The sequence below is a fragment of the Lates calcarifer genome, linkage group LG1 (genome assembly GCF_001640805.2).
Source record: "Lates calcarifer isolate ASB-BC8 linkage group LG1, TLL_Latcal_v3, whole genome shotgun sequence".
NCBI lineage: Eukaryota > Metazoa > Chordata > Actinopteri > Centropomidae > Lates > Lates calcarifer.
In genome coordinates, this window is record NC_066833.1 from 23,941,644 (window position 1) to 23,959,266 (window position 17,623).

Below are 17,623 nucleotides of genomic sequence, written 5' to 3' on the forward strand. Positions count from 1 at the left end.
ACAGTAAATGGGAAAACTGCTTTCTTTCCTCTTTCCTCCTTTCAAGGATCACAAAAACAGACCACCAGCACCTGTTGTGTTTTATAATCAAGTTTTTTATAAAAAAAAAACAAAAAAAAAAAAAAACACACACAACCTGTCATGGTTTATTTTTTGGCCACTTGGGGGCAGCATAAACAAGCTGTGAACACAACATTGACATATTGCCTTTTATGTTAATATTGTATACTTGTTAGCAAACAATTATTTATTTACACATCAGTTACAAAGCAACATTAGCAACCATTTAGAGTTGGGTTACTGTTCTCCTGATGAATATTACATTCACTCTATTTTAGCTCTGTTTTTGGTCTATAGTTAATTGTTGGCTGAAAATGATGCTATGAGAGCGGTGAGGGTAAATGAACAGCTAAAAAATGAGCTGAAACTCATTAGAAAGCTCCACAAAGCTGAGAGGAGCTGCAGATTCACTTAATTCTCTGTAAGTTCATCTCTATGAGTGACCCCTTTCACATTGTTAAAATATACAATAGCTAGCTACTATAGATAGATACTTTAACTTAAGATAGAACCACTTCTTCTTGTTTCCCCTTGCTTCCAGGCTTTATGCTAAGCTAGGCTTATTAATACACTTGTAGCTTCATATTTCCCTACAGTCATTTATTTTTTCCAAAAAAAAATAAATTAAAAAAAAAAACACTGCAATGAACCAACACACCTGCACTCTCCTGCACTTTCTCGCTTATATGCACTGTTCTACCGCACTGCTGCCCTCGGCTACAGTGCAGAACATCAGCTATACAGCTCCCAAACAATACCAGAGATTGTAAATTACATGACAGTGCTCCTCTACTGTCAGATGAATTACGATTGTAACACTCACTTTTTATTTTCCTTTTATTTTTCTCACCGAGTGAGATGTTCACTTGATGGTGATGTGATGACAGCAAACACAGTTAAGATGCAAACCTCACACGTAAAACACGAGGCTTAAGAGAAACATTCATGCTTCCTCATGAACTGAATATGAGTGCTTTGAAATTGTCTCCTTTCAGAAGGCAGTTTGGGGCTTGATGTCATCAGGGACCCTGATTGCACAGACTTGCCAGTTTTGTGGGCTAGATGCCATTAGGTTTTGTGTGAAAAATCACCCTGGTACTGTAATTAGGAACCATCTAGAGTATATTGGGGATTTAAAAATCATTTGTCTCAGCTGCCATCAAATCAGGAAAGTCTGTCACAGCATGCCAGTCACACAATTCACTTTAAACTGTCAGGTATTTCACAAGCAAATAAAAAAAAACTCTTATATAAAAAACCAGATGACTAATTGATAGCCTGGATCCCAGCTTAAACAGATGTAGAGCTTATCATTAGTCAAGATTTAATTCTTATTGTTGCAGTGACACTTTAAATATGAAAGCTGTTAGAATTTCAATAGTCTGCAGACCCTGTATTGCATCCTTTCCTTTGACACAAGTACTCATTGCTCTCCACAGACAACAAACTGATTGAAGGCAAATGGATCAATATAACAATCCCTCGACACCTCTTTTCCACAGTCCTCTGTGCATCCACATAGACCTCGAGGTGATAGCATCTAACACGTGGCTAACAACCCCGACTCCTGGAGAGGCTGCTGCCCTGGCCTGCAGTCAACTGAATGGTTATCCATCAGGATGGGTTATTTTCTCCACATCAGCTATGTTGTTCTCCTCCCACACAGCGCTCAGAGAGATTTGGCTGTGTAACATGTAGTCTCTCTGTCTTTTTCTCTACCTCTTCTATCATTTTCTTCCTGTCCCCCCTTTTTCTCCTTTTCCTGTCAAATCACTGAGAAGCTTGAAAGTGATTTCACTCAGCTCTTCCATAATCCTGTCATCTGCTCCATTTTAGATTTAGGTTTCTTTTTGTTTTGACACAAATGCGTGAATGCAGTTAAGTGCAATGTTGATTTCCAGCCCTTATTATATCTACATCTGAATCTGATTGAGACAAATTTCATCATCTTTGGTACTTGTCTGACCATTTTAGAGAGCAAATTAATTGTTGATGTTGAAAATGTCAGAAATCAAATTTTTGGGGAGTGATTATGCAGAATAGATAATTCAATATGCTGGAAATCACATATAGATTATGTCAAAGTAAAAATGTCAAAGTCCAACACACTAAAGAATATAATACTCAATCAAGCTTCATTAGTGTGATTGCTGAGTCAGCACATACATTACCCTTGACAAATGTGAAACTCTGTTGCTTTAATTGCTTTAAACTCTTTCTAACTTCACATTACTGATTGATGCAGGGCTTGTTTTGGTTTTCTGATTTTGCAATTTTCGTTTGCTACATCTTTGTCTTCAGTAAAATCGTCCAAAACTTGCAGTGAAACATTTCAGCAATACGTGTTATGGTTTTTAATTGAATAGCAGAAGTTGCAGAGGTGCTGCTCACCTGTTTCAGGATGCAGTTTTTCTGTCTGTTACTGATACAAAAAAAAATCTTCTTCTTCCACAGTTTTAAGGCATTTTACTTCTACTTCCTACTTTGGCAGTGTATTATTTGCTTTTCAGCTGTTTCAACAACACATTTCCGCTCTCATTTCCTCAGCTTAATGCACTTTGGCTCCCAACTCCAACTTACAAGTTTTGCTTCTGCATTTCACCTGTTTTTTTAGCCATTTTCAACATGGCTTCAGCAATTTCCTTCAGACCTCAGCATTCACACTGCATTTTCTTCAGGAAATGCATTTTCTAGCAGCAAATGCAACAGTATGATAGCATCCTTTTTTTTTTTTTTTTTTTTACCTGTGATCACAGGAAGTGATGGCAGTTGATGGCAGCAATCATGCACATTTTCTGTGCCAAATATTCAAGCTATACACCTAACATTGTTGACTTACACATCCATATCTAGCTCATTGTTTGAAATTATGGGGATGTGCATATAAAACAAATACAAATACTGTTTTTTAGATTTCTATCACTATCTATATTTCTACCATAAGAATTTTAAACATAGATGCATGCTGGGTTTTGATGTCTTTTTAAGTGATGTACAGAATGGCATTACTCTTGAATGTGTTGGACATAATCCCACCAGTTGAAGCCACTGACTATCACACAGAAAGGCACATCTTGTGGTAAGTGAGTGTACCATCAAGAAGCAGTTAATTTAAGGCAAAATACTTGCATAATGTTGCTTTAACTAAGAGTGCACAACCCTTCTAATGCCATAACTTTCTTTTTTTTCCCACTTCCAAGCCATTGTCAGAATCAAATGCTTATTTGAGATCACCAAATACCCTCACTGTATATTCATTATTTTCTATTTTCTATTTCTATTTTTCTTTCTATTATAGTCCATATTTTCTTCATAAGCTCTACCAGTGTCAGTAAAGCAACCAACCAGCTGATTAATCTTCACCCTGACTTATTCCACTGACACTGGCTGAAATGTCAGCTGAATTAGCAACCATTCTTAATGTGATCATCATGTGTGGGCAATTTAAGGAGTGCAGAAAAGAGATGAGGCATAAACTCACTGGACTGCACTCTCTGACCTTGACTAAATAAGCTCGTACTAAATTTTGACATCATTGGGCGGACTGCACTCATATTTCCTCTGAAGGGTCTAGGAGAGGGTTCCTCTTCCTGCTGCTGCGGCTGTTGCTGCAGACATTGGCCCACTTAAGGGCCCACTGGTGATTTTCTATGTGGGCTATCACTGATCCCAAGGCAGTTGCAAGTTAATGTTTGAGCTAGCTTGGGGTATCTTAAAGTCAGCTGTCTGTTGTAACAATGATCTTCACTGATCCAATCTGCAGTCTCTCTCTCTCTCTGTCATCCTGAGGGGAAAAAGTTAGCTACTTTAATTCCCTCTATGTCTGAGAAGAATATGCACACTTCTATTTGCTCAAACCATTAACTCCCTAGAGGGCTGTGTGTGGAGGACTGTGCATAATGGTTGTAAGAGGCCAGTGAATAGGAGTCTGGAAACTGTGCATATTACTGTACTGTGTGCCATTTTGATTATGTTCGTGTTGAATTTAAATGACAATTTTAGCCAATTGAACTTGCGCTGCTGATTGTGTAGGATGTATGTTTACAAATATATAATAACAATATAATATCATTACATGGTCACTTTAATCTTCCATGCAACACAAGTACCCCATGCATGGATACAAAAAAGGATGTGATACTGCTGGTTTTATTTGGATAATAAATTTGAGCAGAGTTCCACAAAATTTCAACAATGTATGGGAGTGAAGCTGTCGTTTATAATGTCAAGGTGTAATTTTGTATGAAACAAGGTGATGGTGCAATGCTAGTGTAATGACTTCTCCTGTTCAATGATGCACTGAATCATTGGTAAAGTTGTTAAAGCACTGACTCTGATTGTGGTCAAAGAAGAAGCAGGTTCTTCCTATATGAGCGTCAGTTGTAATGATTGGCAGATGATATGAATGTTTGCTGGACCACAGTGTAACAAGGCCCGTGTGCACTTGATATTACTATGCAGGCTGTATGTGAATATGGAAAATGATGAATGAATGCAAGGCATAAATATACACACACTTTGAGATTGAAATGCAAAACAGACAGGCTGGCCAATTTCTAAAGACAAATATTTGCTCCTACAGGATCAAAGATCACATAACTCTGCTTCTTCCTGCTATGTCAAGGTGCTCGTCAAAAATCTGCCGTGTCCTTGAAGCAGCATAATTTTAGGTGCCTCTGGAGGAAGCACTACAAAGTGCAGAGGAAGGTGACAGCAAACATCTTTGTTGCCAGTGATGACCTTGTTAAGCTGTATTCACATTACAGTACTGTGTGCTTTGTGTTGGTTGGTGCAGTACTTGAACATTTGGCTTGAGGGCGTAGGCAATCACTGTTGACCACTGCTTGAATGGAAAAATAATTAATGAGTCTACTTATGTTTATACATTTCGAGAACTACGCAATAATAGTTTGGCTTCATATCGAGATCAGACAAAAAGATAGCCTACTCACTTCGCTACCAGGTTTGTAATAGAAACACCATTCAAGTCTCTAAAATGTAGTAATATGCTGCTAGCAACATGAGCATTGTAGCTAAGGTAGCACCGTTTAACACAGCGCCACTGGGAATTTTACTGAATACAACACCAGCAAACATGGAACGTTTAATATGGCTTAAAGGACCAGTGTGTAGGATTTAGTGGCATCTAGTGGTGAGAACACAGATTGCAACCAAGCATGTTGAAGGGTGGCCACAGGTGACAAAATGGCATCAACTACTGCATTGCTGCATTGACCTGTCTGTCAGGTGAAGAGGATCATTTATATAGCTATATTTAGATTCCATATTTAGTTGTTAGTCTGTAAAAATTGTAGGTAAAGCTGGCATGTACTGTCTCATTTCCTCCTCTTTGTTTTCTTTGTCTTCTAATACACAAGCTGTGGTGTTCTCGCAAAAAAAATGTGAAAGCCCACTGTTTGTGAGAATGTACACACCTCACACATACTTCAGACAAGACATTTGCACACTTTTCTAGATGCGGATGAAATGATAACAGCAGATTAAATATAAAAGGCTCCTTCATGAGCTTAATTTGAAATAACTGTTGAATGATGAACTGAGCCATTATTTTCCTGTCAGTGATCTTTTCATTTTATCCTCAGCTATGAAGTAGCTTATTTTCTACAGTCTATTTCAGTAGTAGGGCTAAGAAAACAAAACATTAAAGACAAACACAAGCTCCGAAGTACAAGAACACCTTGCTACTTGTCAGTTCTCCAAACCTATGATTACACATTTGCAAATCCACATCACATTGTTATTATTTCTGTGGGGTTTTATTTATTTTTTTATTTTTTACAAATATATAATAATATAAACGTCTGCTTTGGAACTAATAATTGTTTACTGTTATTCTGTCATTTTAATTATACCAGACAAAACTGAAACTTCACCAACAGACTATTTATTCCAAATCATATGTTTTATTTTACTCACCTTTTAATGCCCTGTCAAGCTGCACCACATCATTTTTAGTTGTTTTTTGTTGAATAATCCATTGAATCTGTGGATAAACCATTTGGGCTTGCAAACTGACTATCACAGTGCTTTTACTGCACTTCATCTGGGGGCAGAGTCGTTTTACATGGCTTTTATTTTGTATGTACTTTAATAAAGCTGCTATTGAGTGTTAGTAATATTTGATCAAAAGGGATGATAATATAATATAATATAATATAATATAATATAATATAATATAATATAATATAATATAATATAATATAATATTTAAGTTACTGGTGCTGCGTTCATGCAAACTAGTTTGCAACAGTTTTCTCATTGACTTTTCCCTCATTTTCAGGATACCAGATCCTCCTTGCCTTTCCTTTTTTTAACATTAAAATGCTTTAAATTCAGGGTTATTCCCTCAGGCAAGTCGGCAGCATTGCAGCCCTGTGGAAAGTGAGCATGAAGGGCTTTAAAGGTCCCAGAAGGAACCAGCACTTCCCAATTTCACAGTGGGACAGCCCAGAGCCTTGCAGACTTTCTAGTTTAGGCTGTGAAACTTTTTGATGCAAAAAGTCCTCACAAATGTTTGTTTCAGTCCATGTTAAGGTTCATATTGTTTAAGTCTGATCAAAGCAAATGTATGGACTGTTTATCCTCTGTCTGCTAGTGGTTTTATCCATCCTGAGTCTACAGCAATAAGCAGTTGTCACAGGTGACCATTAGATATTCACATCTCTGGTTAAGTAACTTTTGTGTTTATGTTCTGTTTCTATAGACAGGATTTAATAAATCAAAAATGAGGAGAATTTCTATAGAGGCTCTGTTTTCAGAATGATTACCACTGCTTCACCACAACAGAGAAGCTATCTCATTGTCACAGGAGTTATTTTCACTGCCAGTCATGTTCTGCATAACGTGTGTCATTGACTAGGGTGACTTTACACAGTGTAGTGTGTACTGTACTTTGGCTTCTCAGTGGCGAGGATGAAACGTTTCACCCATCGTCAAAGAATACCTTGGGGCTTTCGGGGGCCCTTTACTCTGTAGCCAAACTCTTGCCTGCATCTGCTGATCAGCAATGAACAGAATGCAAAAGCGAGCTTTTGAGGAGTGAGAATACTGAGTGCTTCACCCCTGCTACATGATTGGATGAGACCGAGCGCCTTTGATCGTAGAGGGAGGGCTGGGGCTTCTCGTTACCCACCTCCCTCTGCAAAGACCCAGAGGCTGTATTGATTTTGAATAATGCTTTGTGTCTCCACTAGCTGCATACATGCATAATTTGTCTTTATTATGTCTTAGGCAGAGGCATCTCTTCGTGTTTTTGCTTATATTTCCAGAGCAGGTTTGGTTTCAGAGTGAGAGGTTTGGATTACTGCAAGAAAGGCAGCAGCTGGAGAAATGTACACTGTAAACAGCACTGCGTAGTATTTGTTTTGAACTTGAATTTCTGTGCATCATCACTGACCTGTGCAGTTAGGTATACTAATATAAATATGAATATATTTCACAAGAGGTATACACAGGAGGCATGTTTTACCCATGTTTATAAAACCACATATAAAAACAAAAAAAAAAAAAGTTGAGAATGAGTTAAAAAGTTGAATTTTCAGTATTTTCAAAATGTTTCTTAAAGTGTTAAATAGAAGAAACAATGCATTTGTTGGAGAATATTTTCAGCTGTGAATTGATGCACATTTGATACACCTTGTAGTATTACCAGCAGAAGGACAGCGTATGTGGTTTGATTGAGTCAAAATAAACTGCAGTGTGGTAATGAAGGAACATGTCAGTCAGTGCAACAGCAGCAACAATAGAGCTCCAAGTCCTCAGAGGAATACTTGTCACTGGGATCGGTTCACGGTTGGATGTGTTTTTTTTTTTTGTGGGATCTGAAAACAAAGAAGAAACTACAACTTGTCCAACAAGTAGGGCAACATTCTGCACCCTATGTCTGTTGAGACTCATCAAACTGATCTTAGAAAGACATCCCTGCATCTACATCAACCTTGCTGCTGGTTAAAAATATATTTCCTCTTCAGCAACATGAGCACAGCATTCTGCTCCACCATCAGGATTTGGTGCAGCAGTATATTGTTATAATGAAGTGTGAAATGTTGGACTTTATTGATCCCTGTGGGAAATTCTAGCCTTTTGCTTTCCAGCATCCACAGTCTGGTTCGCTGTTAGAAATTCAGGGTTTCAGCTGAGGACACCTGGGCAGGGTGTATGCCTGGAGGTCCTTTGCTTGAATGTGTTGAATTAATTACTAATAATTGTGTGGTATTGCTTACCCCTGGTAATGGGTACACAGTCTCCTGCACATATTACTGGTCAAAAGCACTTAAAATTATGTAGAGTGGAGCAAACTACAACTTTATAGTCTTTGGCAAATGTAGGAGTTCACTGAAACCTCAAAACATGCACAGTACATTACAACAACAATAGTGATATTGTATGACAAAACATTTTCACTGAAAGATTTATAGACTTGTCAAATTTGCTGGCTTACACCAAAACTACTAAATCCTTTACAAGTTAGGTGCCACCACAGTTATGGCGACTTCAGTGATTTATCCATCCAACCAAAATCCCATCTTGGACTTTTTCTGGGTGTGTCTCAAAATTCAGTAATAAAGCTGATGCTGTCTATCACCTGGACACAAACTCTATGTGTGTGCCAGCAGGTGTCTGATTGAGGTGCATCTGAGAGTCTGAGCTGGTGTCGCCTTCCTCTCAATCTGGGCGACACCCTTATTAGGATTTCATTCAGCTCATCCGACACACCCCTTGATGATATCAACAAGCACAGTGGGATAACACAACAGTAATAAATGAATTACACTGACTGCAAAATGAATGACGTCGCAATGTCAACAGCAGGGTGCCTCGGTGCTGTGTAATCTGAACCCCGCCGCATAAAATTGAATTAATGAATTAATATTTGTTGGAGGGAGCACATCATGTTGCCTCGCTAAGATTTATGCTTGACACAGCTCAGTATGATGGCATTTGGCCCTCAATCAGTCCACACTGCATTTATCCTATCTAATGTTATAATTACAGTGATTACTTTGATACACAGTCAAAGATTAGAACTCATATTAGACAATCAAAGATATTAAAGTTATTATGTGTTGTATTATTTGAGCTCATTCCATTTGTTGTGACTCATAATGATCATCGCACAATGAACCAAATAACCCTGAAATGCTTTTTTTTTTTTTTTTTTTTTTTGGTTAAAATTGCAAAGGTTAAATGTGTTGTTCCCCTATTGAGCAATATTTTACTTACAGCGATTGTGATTGTGGAATATTTTGCTAAAATGATTCTTTTGCTCACTCTGTAGCATGATGAAAGGGGCCTCTGCTGGTCATTTTGGTGTGTCTGATGTTTATGCACCCCAGGCAGATCATTTGAAAAACCCAAATTGCAAAGCAAATCGACCATTTTGATGTCAGTATTCATGGCACTGGGATGCTCAAATTGGTGCTGATACTGTATGCAAATAGCTATGGTGAAAAAAATGTTTAAAAAGAAAAGAGAGCTGCTTGATGCAGAGCCTTCAGAATAGGGCCTGGTCTCTGGTAGTAAGACACAGATTGATAAATAGGTGATTGATGCAGATAATAAAGACAGTTATTGACTTTTTTTTTTTTGAGTTACAAAGATTTCAGCCGCTTTCCAAGGCCGCAATTTCAACTGTTCTCTTCCCTGTTCCCCTCACTTTTATTGTTTTAGCTTGATTTTCTTACTCAGGCCATACACACACACACACATACACATCCTCATATACCTATTATTCCAGGAGCCTGTTACTGAAATCATACATTCTCTAGCCCCTTAACATCAACTATTACAACTGAATGCCTAACGTTAATGTTAACTTTCCTAATCCAAATCTAACTCTAGCACTATCCCCAAAACCAAGATTCTCAAACAGCCATTTAAAGTTGTATCTACCCCCCACCCCACCCCCAAATTCCTTTGTTGCAGAGTCCAAACCTACACCTTTGTTTCTCTTAACAACTGCAAAATCCTTTTTTTTTTCTGAAATAGACCAAGCTTGCTTTACTTTTGTATTAACTGTCGATGCAAGAGTGCTTTAAAATCCCCAGGCCTTTCCTGTCATCATTTGAGACTGATCAAAGAAATAAATCAGCATTTGTGTGCAGTATTGCTTTAAAAAAAAAAAAAAAACCCACTCCTCTCTGACACAGTCCAGATTTATCAGCAGTGTTGGTTTTACTTTGCTTTTGAAGTGAGAACTCAAACCCTTCAATCAGCATTACAGGTTAAAGCTTTCAGGAGATAACAGAAAGGGCCGAATCAGACATAATAACTATCATTTTTTGAGTGACTTTAGTGTTTGTGACTTGACTTAAAGAAAAGAAGTGTACACGAAGAATACCAACCATGGACAAGTTTGACTTTGCTATTTATTAGGAATCCAGGGTGGTAATATTCCTCCTAGTCAGAGGTGCTAGCAGTCGCTGTAATAATGTGATGTGCTGAATGTGGAGCTGCTGCAGCTAAGCCACAGTAGCACACGGAGGAGTTCGGTCATGAAACTTTCATCAGCGGCCTGGTGGCGTGGAGTTCCTGAATGTCTGCACTAAATTGCCCCAGGGTCATAAATACTTTATCAACAGCAGACACCTCAGCAAAACACTTCCCTAGGGCTCTCTCTCCTCTCTCTCTCACTTTCTGTCTCCATCCCTCTCTCCCACCTTTCCCTTCTCTCCTGCACAGTCTTTCCACCCACACATACTCTATCTCTGGCACTCCACAGCTCTGCTTAGTAGTTTAAAGTAAAGCATTTCACCCTCGCAACTGCACACTCTCACTACCTTATAATTCACACTTCACCTTACCAATTATATTATGTCATACGCTCATAGAAAGTGGAGTTACTGCACAGGCAGAGGTGTTTGTGACTCTTCATTATTGGAGTAGCATGTTCAGCTGCTATCAGAAAAAGTGCCAAGAAGGATCTCATCTCTTTTCTCTTGACAATTTATTTAAAAAAAAAGAGAGAGAGACAGAAAAAAAAACCCATCAAATGCACTGAAGCAAAACTTGAAACTTATATCTTTTAAAGCGCTGTCTTTGATCCTGTGCCAGCAATTCAGCCCAGCCTGCTTAGCTTTAATGCCACTGCCTTTATTCTCACAGTGCAGTGCATGGTAGCGTTTGAAGCACGACACCGAGAGTGGTATTCATTCAGAGAATCTCAGCAGACCTTAAACAAGCCGGAGAACGAGCGCATCTCGAAAAAGACCGAGAGCTCGGCGTGGAGTGAAATAACAGCCAGATCCTGCAGCAATCGCCATTGCATAAGTCTGCCATACAAGCAGGCATGGATCCAGATGTCAGTGTCATTCATCAATCATGAAATCACGTGAAATACAGATTGTCCCAACTCACTTGCGCACCAACTTGTATCTTTCAGTTGACTTTACATGCAATCACACCTCAAGTTCTGTCTGAACACACCTTAAAGGCACTTTCATCATGTATCCACTTATATTACTGTAACTGTGCTTCCAGAACGTGGTTTTATGCGCATTTTAAAGCATCACATGAAAAATAGCTCAAAAAGGTTTTTAAGCTTGTTGCTGGTGGTTTTTGCCTTTTTCACATTTTACTCACGAGACATATCAGCCGTTACTTTGCTGAGTGCATTAATCATTGCAACTCTTTGTCCTCATCTCTAGACTGCATAGTAGCTGACATGAAAGAATAATTGCTACTTGTCCAATTTAATAAAATTCCTGAGGCCTTTTCTCTTTTTTTTTTTTTTTTTCCCAAAGATGGCCAAGCAAGGCAACTGGTTTTGTCTGTTTCTTCTTCTTCCTCTTTTAAGTGTTTTGGTGATTGATAAACAGCTTGTAATTTTCCTGGTTCACAACCTCTACTTCTTCTACTCGATTTGATACAGCCATTCATAATGTAGCTAAATTATTTTCTTCAGACCAGTTAATCTTAGACCCCTAATTGGCGTTTTCATTTGTTTTTCTTTTTTGCAACATTTCAACATTACTTTCAAATTCACTTGGCAATAACATGGAAACACAACAAATGACATAGTGTAGTCTTTGTATTGTGGACCTTCAAAACCCAAAAAGCCCTGAACAGTAATATCACAATTTTGAAGATGCTTATGGAAGCTAGCCAATGTAGATACAACCTTTACCTTTAGATGAAACAATCCACTGAAGTTGATCAGATATATTCATCATCCAGGCATATCCAATGTGTGCATCACTCTCTCTTCCAGGCAAACTCCATTAGTCTCTTTCAGAAAGTGGTGCACACAAGCAAAGGTTAAGAGGAATTTATGCTAATGAGAGCTCCACTAATGCTCTCAACACACCCACAAAGAATGAAACAGATTTTTCCCCCTTGCTTTTCTCCTCTTTTACTATCATTATTGTTTTTTTTTTTTTTTTTTTTTTTTTTTTTGCCTGATCCAACACTTTGTTGACCTTCAAAGTTGACCACCACATGCTGTACATTGTGTTACACAGTGTTTACTTTACAATTATTTCACGTCTCTGACATTCTGAAGGTAGAGCAGGTCAAACGCAAGATGTCAATATTTGAGCATCAGTGTTTTGGGTGAGAGAGATGTTTAGACTGCCCTCATTACTAATGTGAAGGTCTTTTGCTGGCATTTCTCTCAGTTCTGTGAAATATTTGACAGGGGATTTACTCTATGTTGCGTGGTGTAGAGCGGAGTGGATATATGTTCTGCTTTCTAAGAAGCAAAATGCAAAGCAAATGGTTATCATCAGCATCAAGGAGTGGTGGTTTTGGTGATATGATCTTTTGCAAATTTGTTCACAATTTCTACTAAAGTTGATCATGCAATATAAGATTATTTTGTGGCCCTGTTTTTTTTTTTTTTTTTTTTTTTTTATAGATAGGAGTGATGTCAAATTGTGTTTATTAATCTAAACAAGACACAGCAGGTCTGTCAAGCTTGGTGTTCATGTTGCTTTAGTAAGGACCATACTCAGAGTTTGAAGGGTGATGTCTTTTTCATGAGCTGCAAACATTATCATCCTTGGCTAAAATACTACTTATAGTTATAACTTTGCATTACTTTCAGTGCAAAGTGTTAACATGCAGTGTCATTCCATTACATAGTTTGCATGGGTATGTACATGTTACGTGTTCTTTTTTTCTTCTTCTTTCTTCTCTCTCTCTCTCTCTTTTTAAAGCGCTGTTCATTCTAGCATATCCACTGTGTAATATTGGGTTGGGAGTACTGTCCCACTGTGTGGAAGCTAGTCCTTGATGCTATCAGAGTTTAAGCCAACATTAGCAACAACCTGCCTCTTCATTGGATTTGGAGCAGTGTACTCTCCACTAACCTCAGCCAATGTTTTCCTAAGATAGCATTCTGAAAGTCGTTTCTCTTGAATCAATAAACAAGTGAATACATGTCTTGGTATTCAAAAACATGAACAAGAACTATATGTTAGCTAAGCAGGCAAAGAAGGACATTTTCCTCATCATACTAACAGCAATAGAAGAGCAATGTTCTCTTTTTTTATTTTCATGTCCTCTACTTGGATTATCACCTAATTGAGAATGCAGACTTTTTGCCCAGGATCTATTAGCTTTAGCCACATTCTTTTAGCATATCATGTAACCATTAAGTTCATATTAAACACAGCTTTTACAGGATTCTCATTTTAATATGTGCCAGCTGGAAACATTAAAAAGTCAGCCTCAGACAGCTTTTTCAACCAACTCGTTGAGCTAATGTTATGGATGGAGCTACAGCTAATAAGATCTGCAAATGACAGGAGTCATTTCAGCTGGCTACATATGAGCCCAACTTTTGGTTATCTCTGTGTTAAATCTCTGTGTTAAATCACAGAGATAACCACACAAAAATGCGAAAGAATCACAATATGTCGAGCTTTCCAGTCTGGAGTACTCAAGTGACAGATATCCCACTCAAGGTGGGAGAATAGGGGCTTGTAACAGGTTCATTTGGCATAACAAGAAGAAAATCTTAATATGGGAAAATAAATGAATAAAAAAGTTTAATTGGGATAAGATATTTTCCGTCTGTACCCATATACAAGAGGCATTATCCAAAAAAAAAAAAAATTTAATATAACAAAAAACATTTCAGTATTGCTGTTAGAGAGAAGTAGCTGTGCTAACTAAATTATAGGGTCTGCTTCTCATAACAATACAGCTGCAATAGCAGCACTGAGTGGTGCCTTAGGCCGACTTGGACCAGCTTACTTTTCAAAGTGGATTGATTACCCTTGTCTACAAAATGGAGCACACAGATCGATTTGTGCCTTTATTATAATACAAACAGGCTAGTTTTTCAGCACTGCTATATTCTACTCCATTCCTGTCAAATGTGATCCTGTCTCTCCGCTTCAAATGACTGACAAATGAAAGAAATTTGAGTGCAGATACTTCCATACAAGACAAGAGGAGTCCATGAGTGATTTTTATGGAAATAGTGTGAATCATGTGCTATGGCTTTTCACAGTCATCAGATCTCAGTCCAAGGTTTCAGAGTGTTAGACAGCAGTAAATAGGGAAATGTCTTTTGGGAGAATGATGTTCCTCTCACTTAAATATATAAAAAATGACCTGTTTTATTTAATTAATTTTGTTTATTCAATTTATTCTCCTCTGAGTTTGTTTGTATTAGTTGTATAGGCTGTGGTTTTAAGTGTAATGAATACACTGGAGCTGATTTCAAACAATATCTGGGAAGAATGCTTAAACAGGGTCTGGAGGAATGAAAGCCTTCAGTGAGGGCAGCAGTGGTATGATTGGGATATGAGGCACTATGGTCTTCTTCAGTTTTGAGTTAGCATTGCACGCAAAAGCTTTATCCCAAACCTGGACCAATGTATACCAATTCCTAGGATATTTCTGAGCAGTGTTCATACTAGAAATGTATCAAAATTAAGATGCTCAAAACAATCAGTATGTATATCAAAAATCCCATTTAAATGTGCTGTTGATGGACATTATCCTCCAACAATGCAGTACGGAAAAGAAATGGAGCTGCTCCCAGTTGGAGAACATTAACATTAATTGAGGATGGTGATGAAAGAACTTTAGGAACACCTCAGGGGAAAAATGTTACATTTTATGAAAAACATTTTAGTGTCTCTTTTTGAAGTGTTATTGTTAGTGGGATTCTAAATGTTCAGTATTATTGCCTTTGCATAATACATGTGTTGCATCACCTCTTATTTAAAAAAAACAAACAAACAACATTCTATTGTTGTATTCCAACAGCAAAAAGCAGTAATGTACAGATGAGTGTATAGTATGTGCTGTACATTGTGCCATACACTATAAACACTGATCAGCCACAACAGGTGAAGTGGATAACATGAATCATTTTGTTGCAACACAGTAACAGTGCAGTTTTTGTGGTGTGGTGGGAGCATTCCTGCTGGGGGAGGCCCCTGCCATTGGGGAGTGTTGTTGCCATGGGAGAGTGCACTTGGTCTAGAACAATCTGGAGGTGGGTGGTAGGTGTAGTAACATACAGATTAATGTCAGGACCCAAGGGTTCCCAGCAAAACGCTGCATTGTAACAAAATGTTCAAAGTTATTCACTTCACCTGTGGTTTTAATGTCGTGGCTGATTGGTGTAGAATTATTATATTACTGGATTATTATTCTTGAATAAATAACAGGTGAACAGGACTTAAGCGATTCAGCTGTTTGAAGTGAACAAATTCTTTATACACTTTAATTGCATAATGTTTTTATAAAGTGATATTTTGTGTGTAAAGTTGTGAAATAAATGTAGTGCAGCAAAAAGTTCAACATGTCTCTCTAAAATGCCGTGGGGGCAGAAAAATAAAGTAGCATAAAACAGAAATACTCAAGTATAAGGTAAAATACATGAGTTACTTAGTAACTTCCACTACTGGTGTGTAGTCATGTAATAGTCAGAGTGTGTGCGCCAGTATCACGCCACACAATCCCTAATAAGCGCGGTAATTTACCGCACAAGTCAAACGCAGATATAAAATATCGATTCTCGTCTGGCAGAGGCTTCAGAGACTTAATATCACAGCCTTTCATTCTGCTCCTCCTCCTTAAATCCTCTGAACCACAGAAAACATTGCACTTTCATAAACCCCGGCGGTAAGTTTGATATAGCGTGGGGGGTGGGGGGGTTCGCAGGTGTCTTTTCATTGTTAAGTACTCCAAAGACCGACGCAATTGCAGTTTTTGGCCCCTGCACGCATTTAACTACCCACTGCGAGCTGTGGCGAGCCGTTTTGAATCTCCTTTTATTGACTATTTAAGCTCCTCGCTCAAGGCCCAGTAAAAAAAAAAAAAACAATCTCCTGTATAACAAAACAACAAGATTTTCAGGCAGAGAGCAGCGAGTCTGAAGGTGGTCGGTGTTTAGTGGATGATAAATAAAAAGCAGAGTTGGGGGGTGGGGGGGCTATACGCCAGAGATGAAAATGAATGTGCAGCGGTGATTTCAGCACCGCGGACAGCTCCAGCCTCAGACTGGACTGGATGCAGGATTCCAGCAGTGTCAGTGAGGCATGTCTTCTGCAAAGACGCGATCTACAGGCAAAAAAAAAAAAACAGTTCGTACTGCACGGTTTCTTTCTGGATCCGGCAAATGCATCACAAGAACCATCACAAGAACCATCACAAGACCACTTGACCAACCCCCACCCCCACCTCCCTCATTCTCCCCTCTGTTATACCCCCCCCACACACACACACCAAACACCTCAATCAGAGAGAGAGTTATCGAGCCCCACCACTTCCTCACCCAGACGCACAGGAGGAGCGGCGGGGTGGTAAAATGTGAGAAACACTTCGGCTTTCTCGGTTCAATAACGAGCGGGGTCCCGAAACTCTCTCCTCCCTTTTTCCTGGAGGTGGGGGCAGAGGGTAGCAGTAGTGGTAGTGGTGGTAGTGGTGGTAGTGGTGGTGGTGATGTGATGTGAACGCACAGGCTGCGTTGGCTTCTCGTCAGACGCTCTTCAGGACCTCGCAGATATTCAATCGTGACGGATCTCTATCCTCCTCCTCCTCCTCCTCCTCCCTCTCCCCCCCCCTCCTCCAGCCCCTTTCTGCTCCTCCACTCCTGTTTAAGATTCCGCATTTGACAAGACGGCTTTGCACGCTGCCGCCGCCGCCGCCGCCGCATCCTCCCCTCTTCCATCTTCTTACGCAGGAAAAACGGGGATCTGGCCGTTTTTTTTTTTTCCCTTCAGGGGTTGAGTCAAGTTTTATCGTACGAGGAGTTTTACAATGACAGCTACCAAGGAGCAGCCGAATCAGAGACCGAATCAACCGCAGCAGGATGAGGTGGGCAACTGGCTTTTCTTATGACTTGATCTGTAGGTTTCCTGCACTTTGTGCTAAAACTCCATAGCGTAACCTGTTCTGCAAGGTCAACTCACGCACCGATATAACATATAGCTTTATTTGACTTGCTTAAATACCAGCTGGCAGCCAGTTCTGGTTAGATAGCATCCATAAAGTGGAATGTGTAAATTAAAATAAATAAAAAAAAGGCTTTAGTTGATTGGCTGTTTTGCCTTTGGATCCTCGTCTCCATCAGCACCAGTTT

General features: G+C 39.0%; 1 protein-coding gene across 4 annotated transcripts in view; it reads left to right on the plus strand.

Moving 5' to 3' along the window:
- Positions 1–17,623, plus strand: part of LOC108901333 (inactive dipeptidyl peptidase 10) — a 231,937-nt gene that overhangs the window by 111,972 nt on the left and 102,342 nt on the right. The window contains exon 1 of one of the 4 annotated variants that reach the window (XM_018702802.2): positions 17,002–17,358. The exons of the other annotated variants lie outside the window; for them this stretch is intronic. Within the exon in view, the coding sequence (XP_018558318.1) occupies positions 17,302–17,358 (57 nt within the window). The 5' untranslated portion in view covers positions 17,002–17,301. Of the gene's footprint in view, positions 1–17,001; positions 17,359–17,623 lie in introns of those variants that run through there. 4 annotated transcript variants of the gene reach the window in all.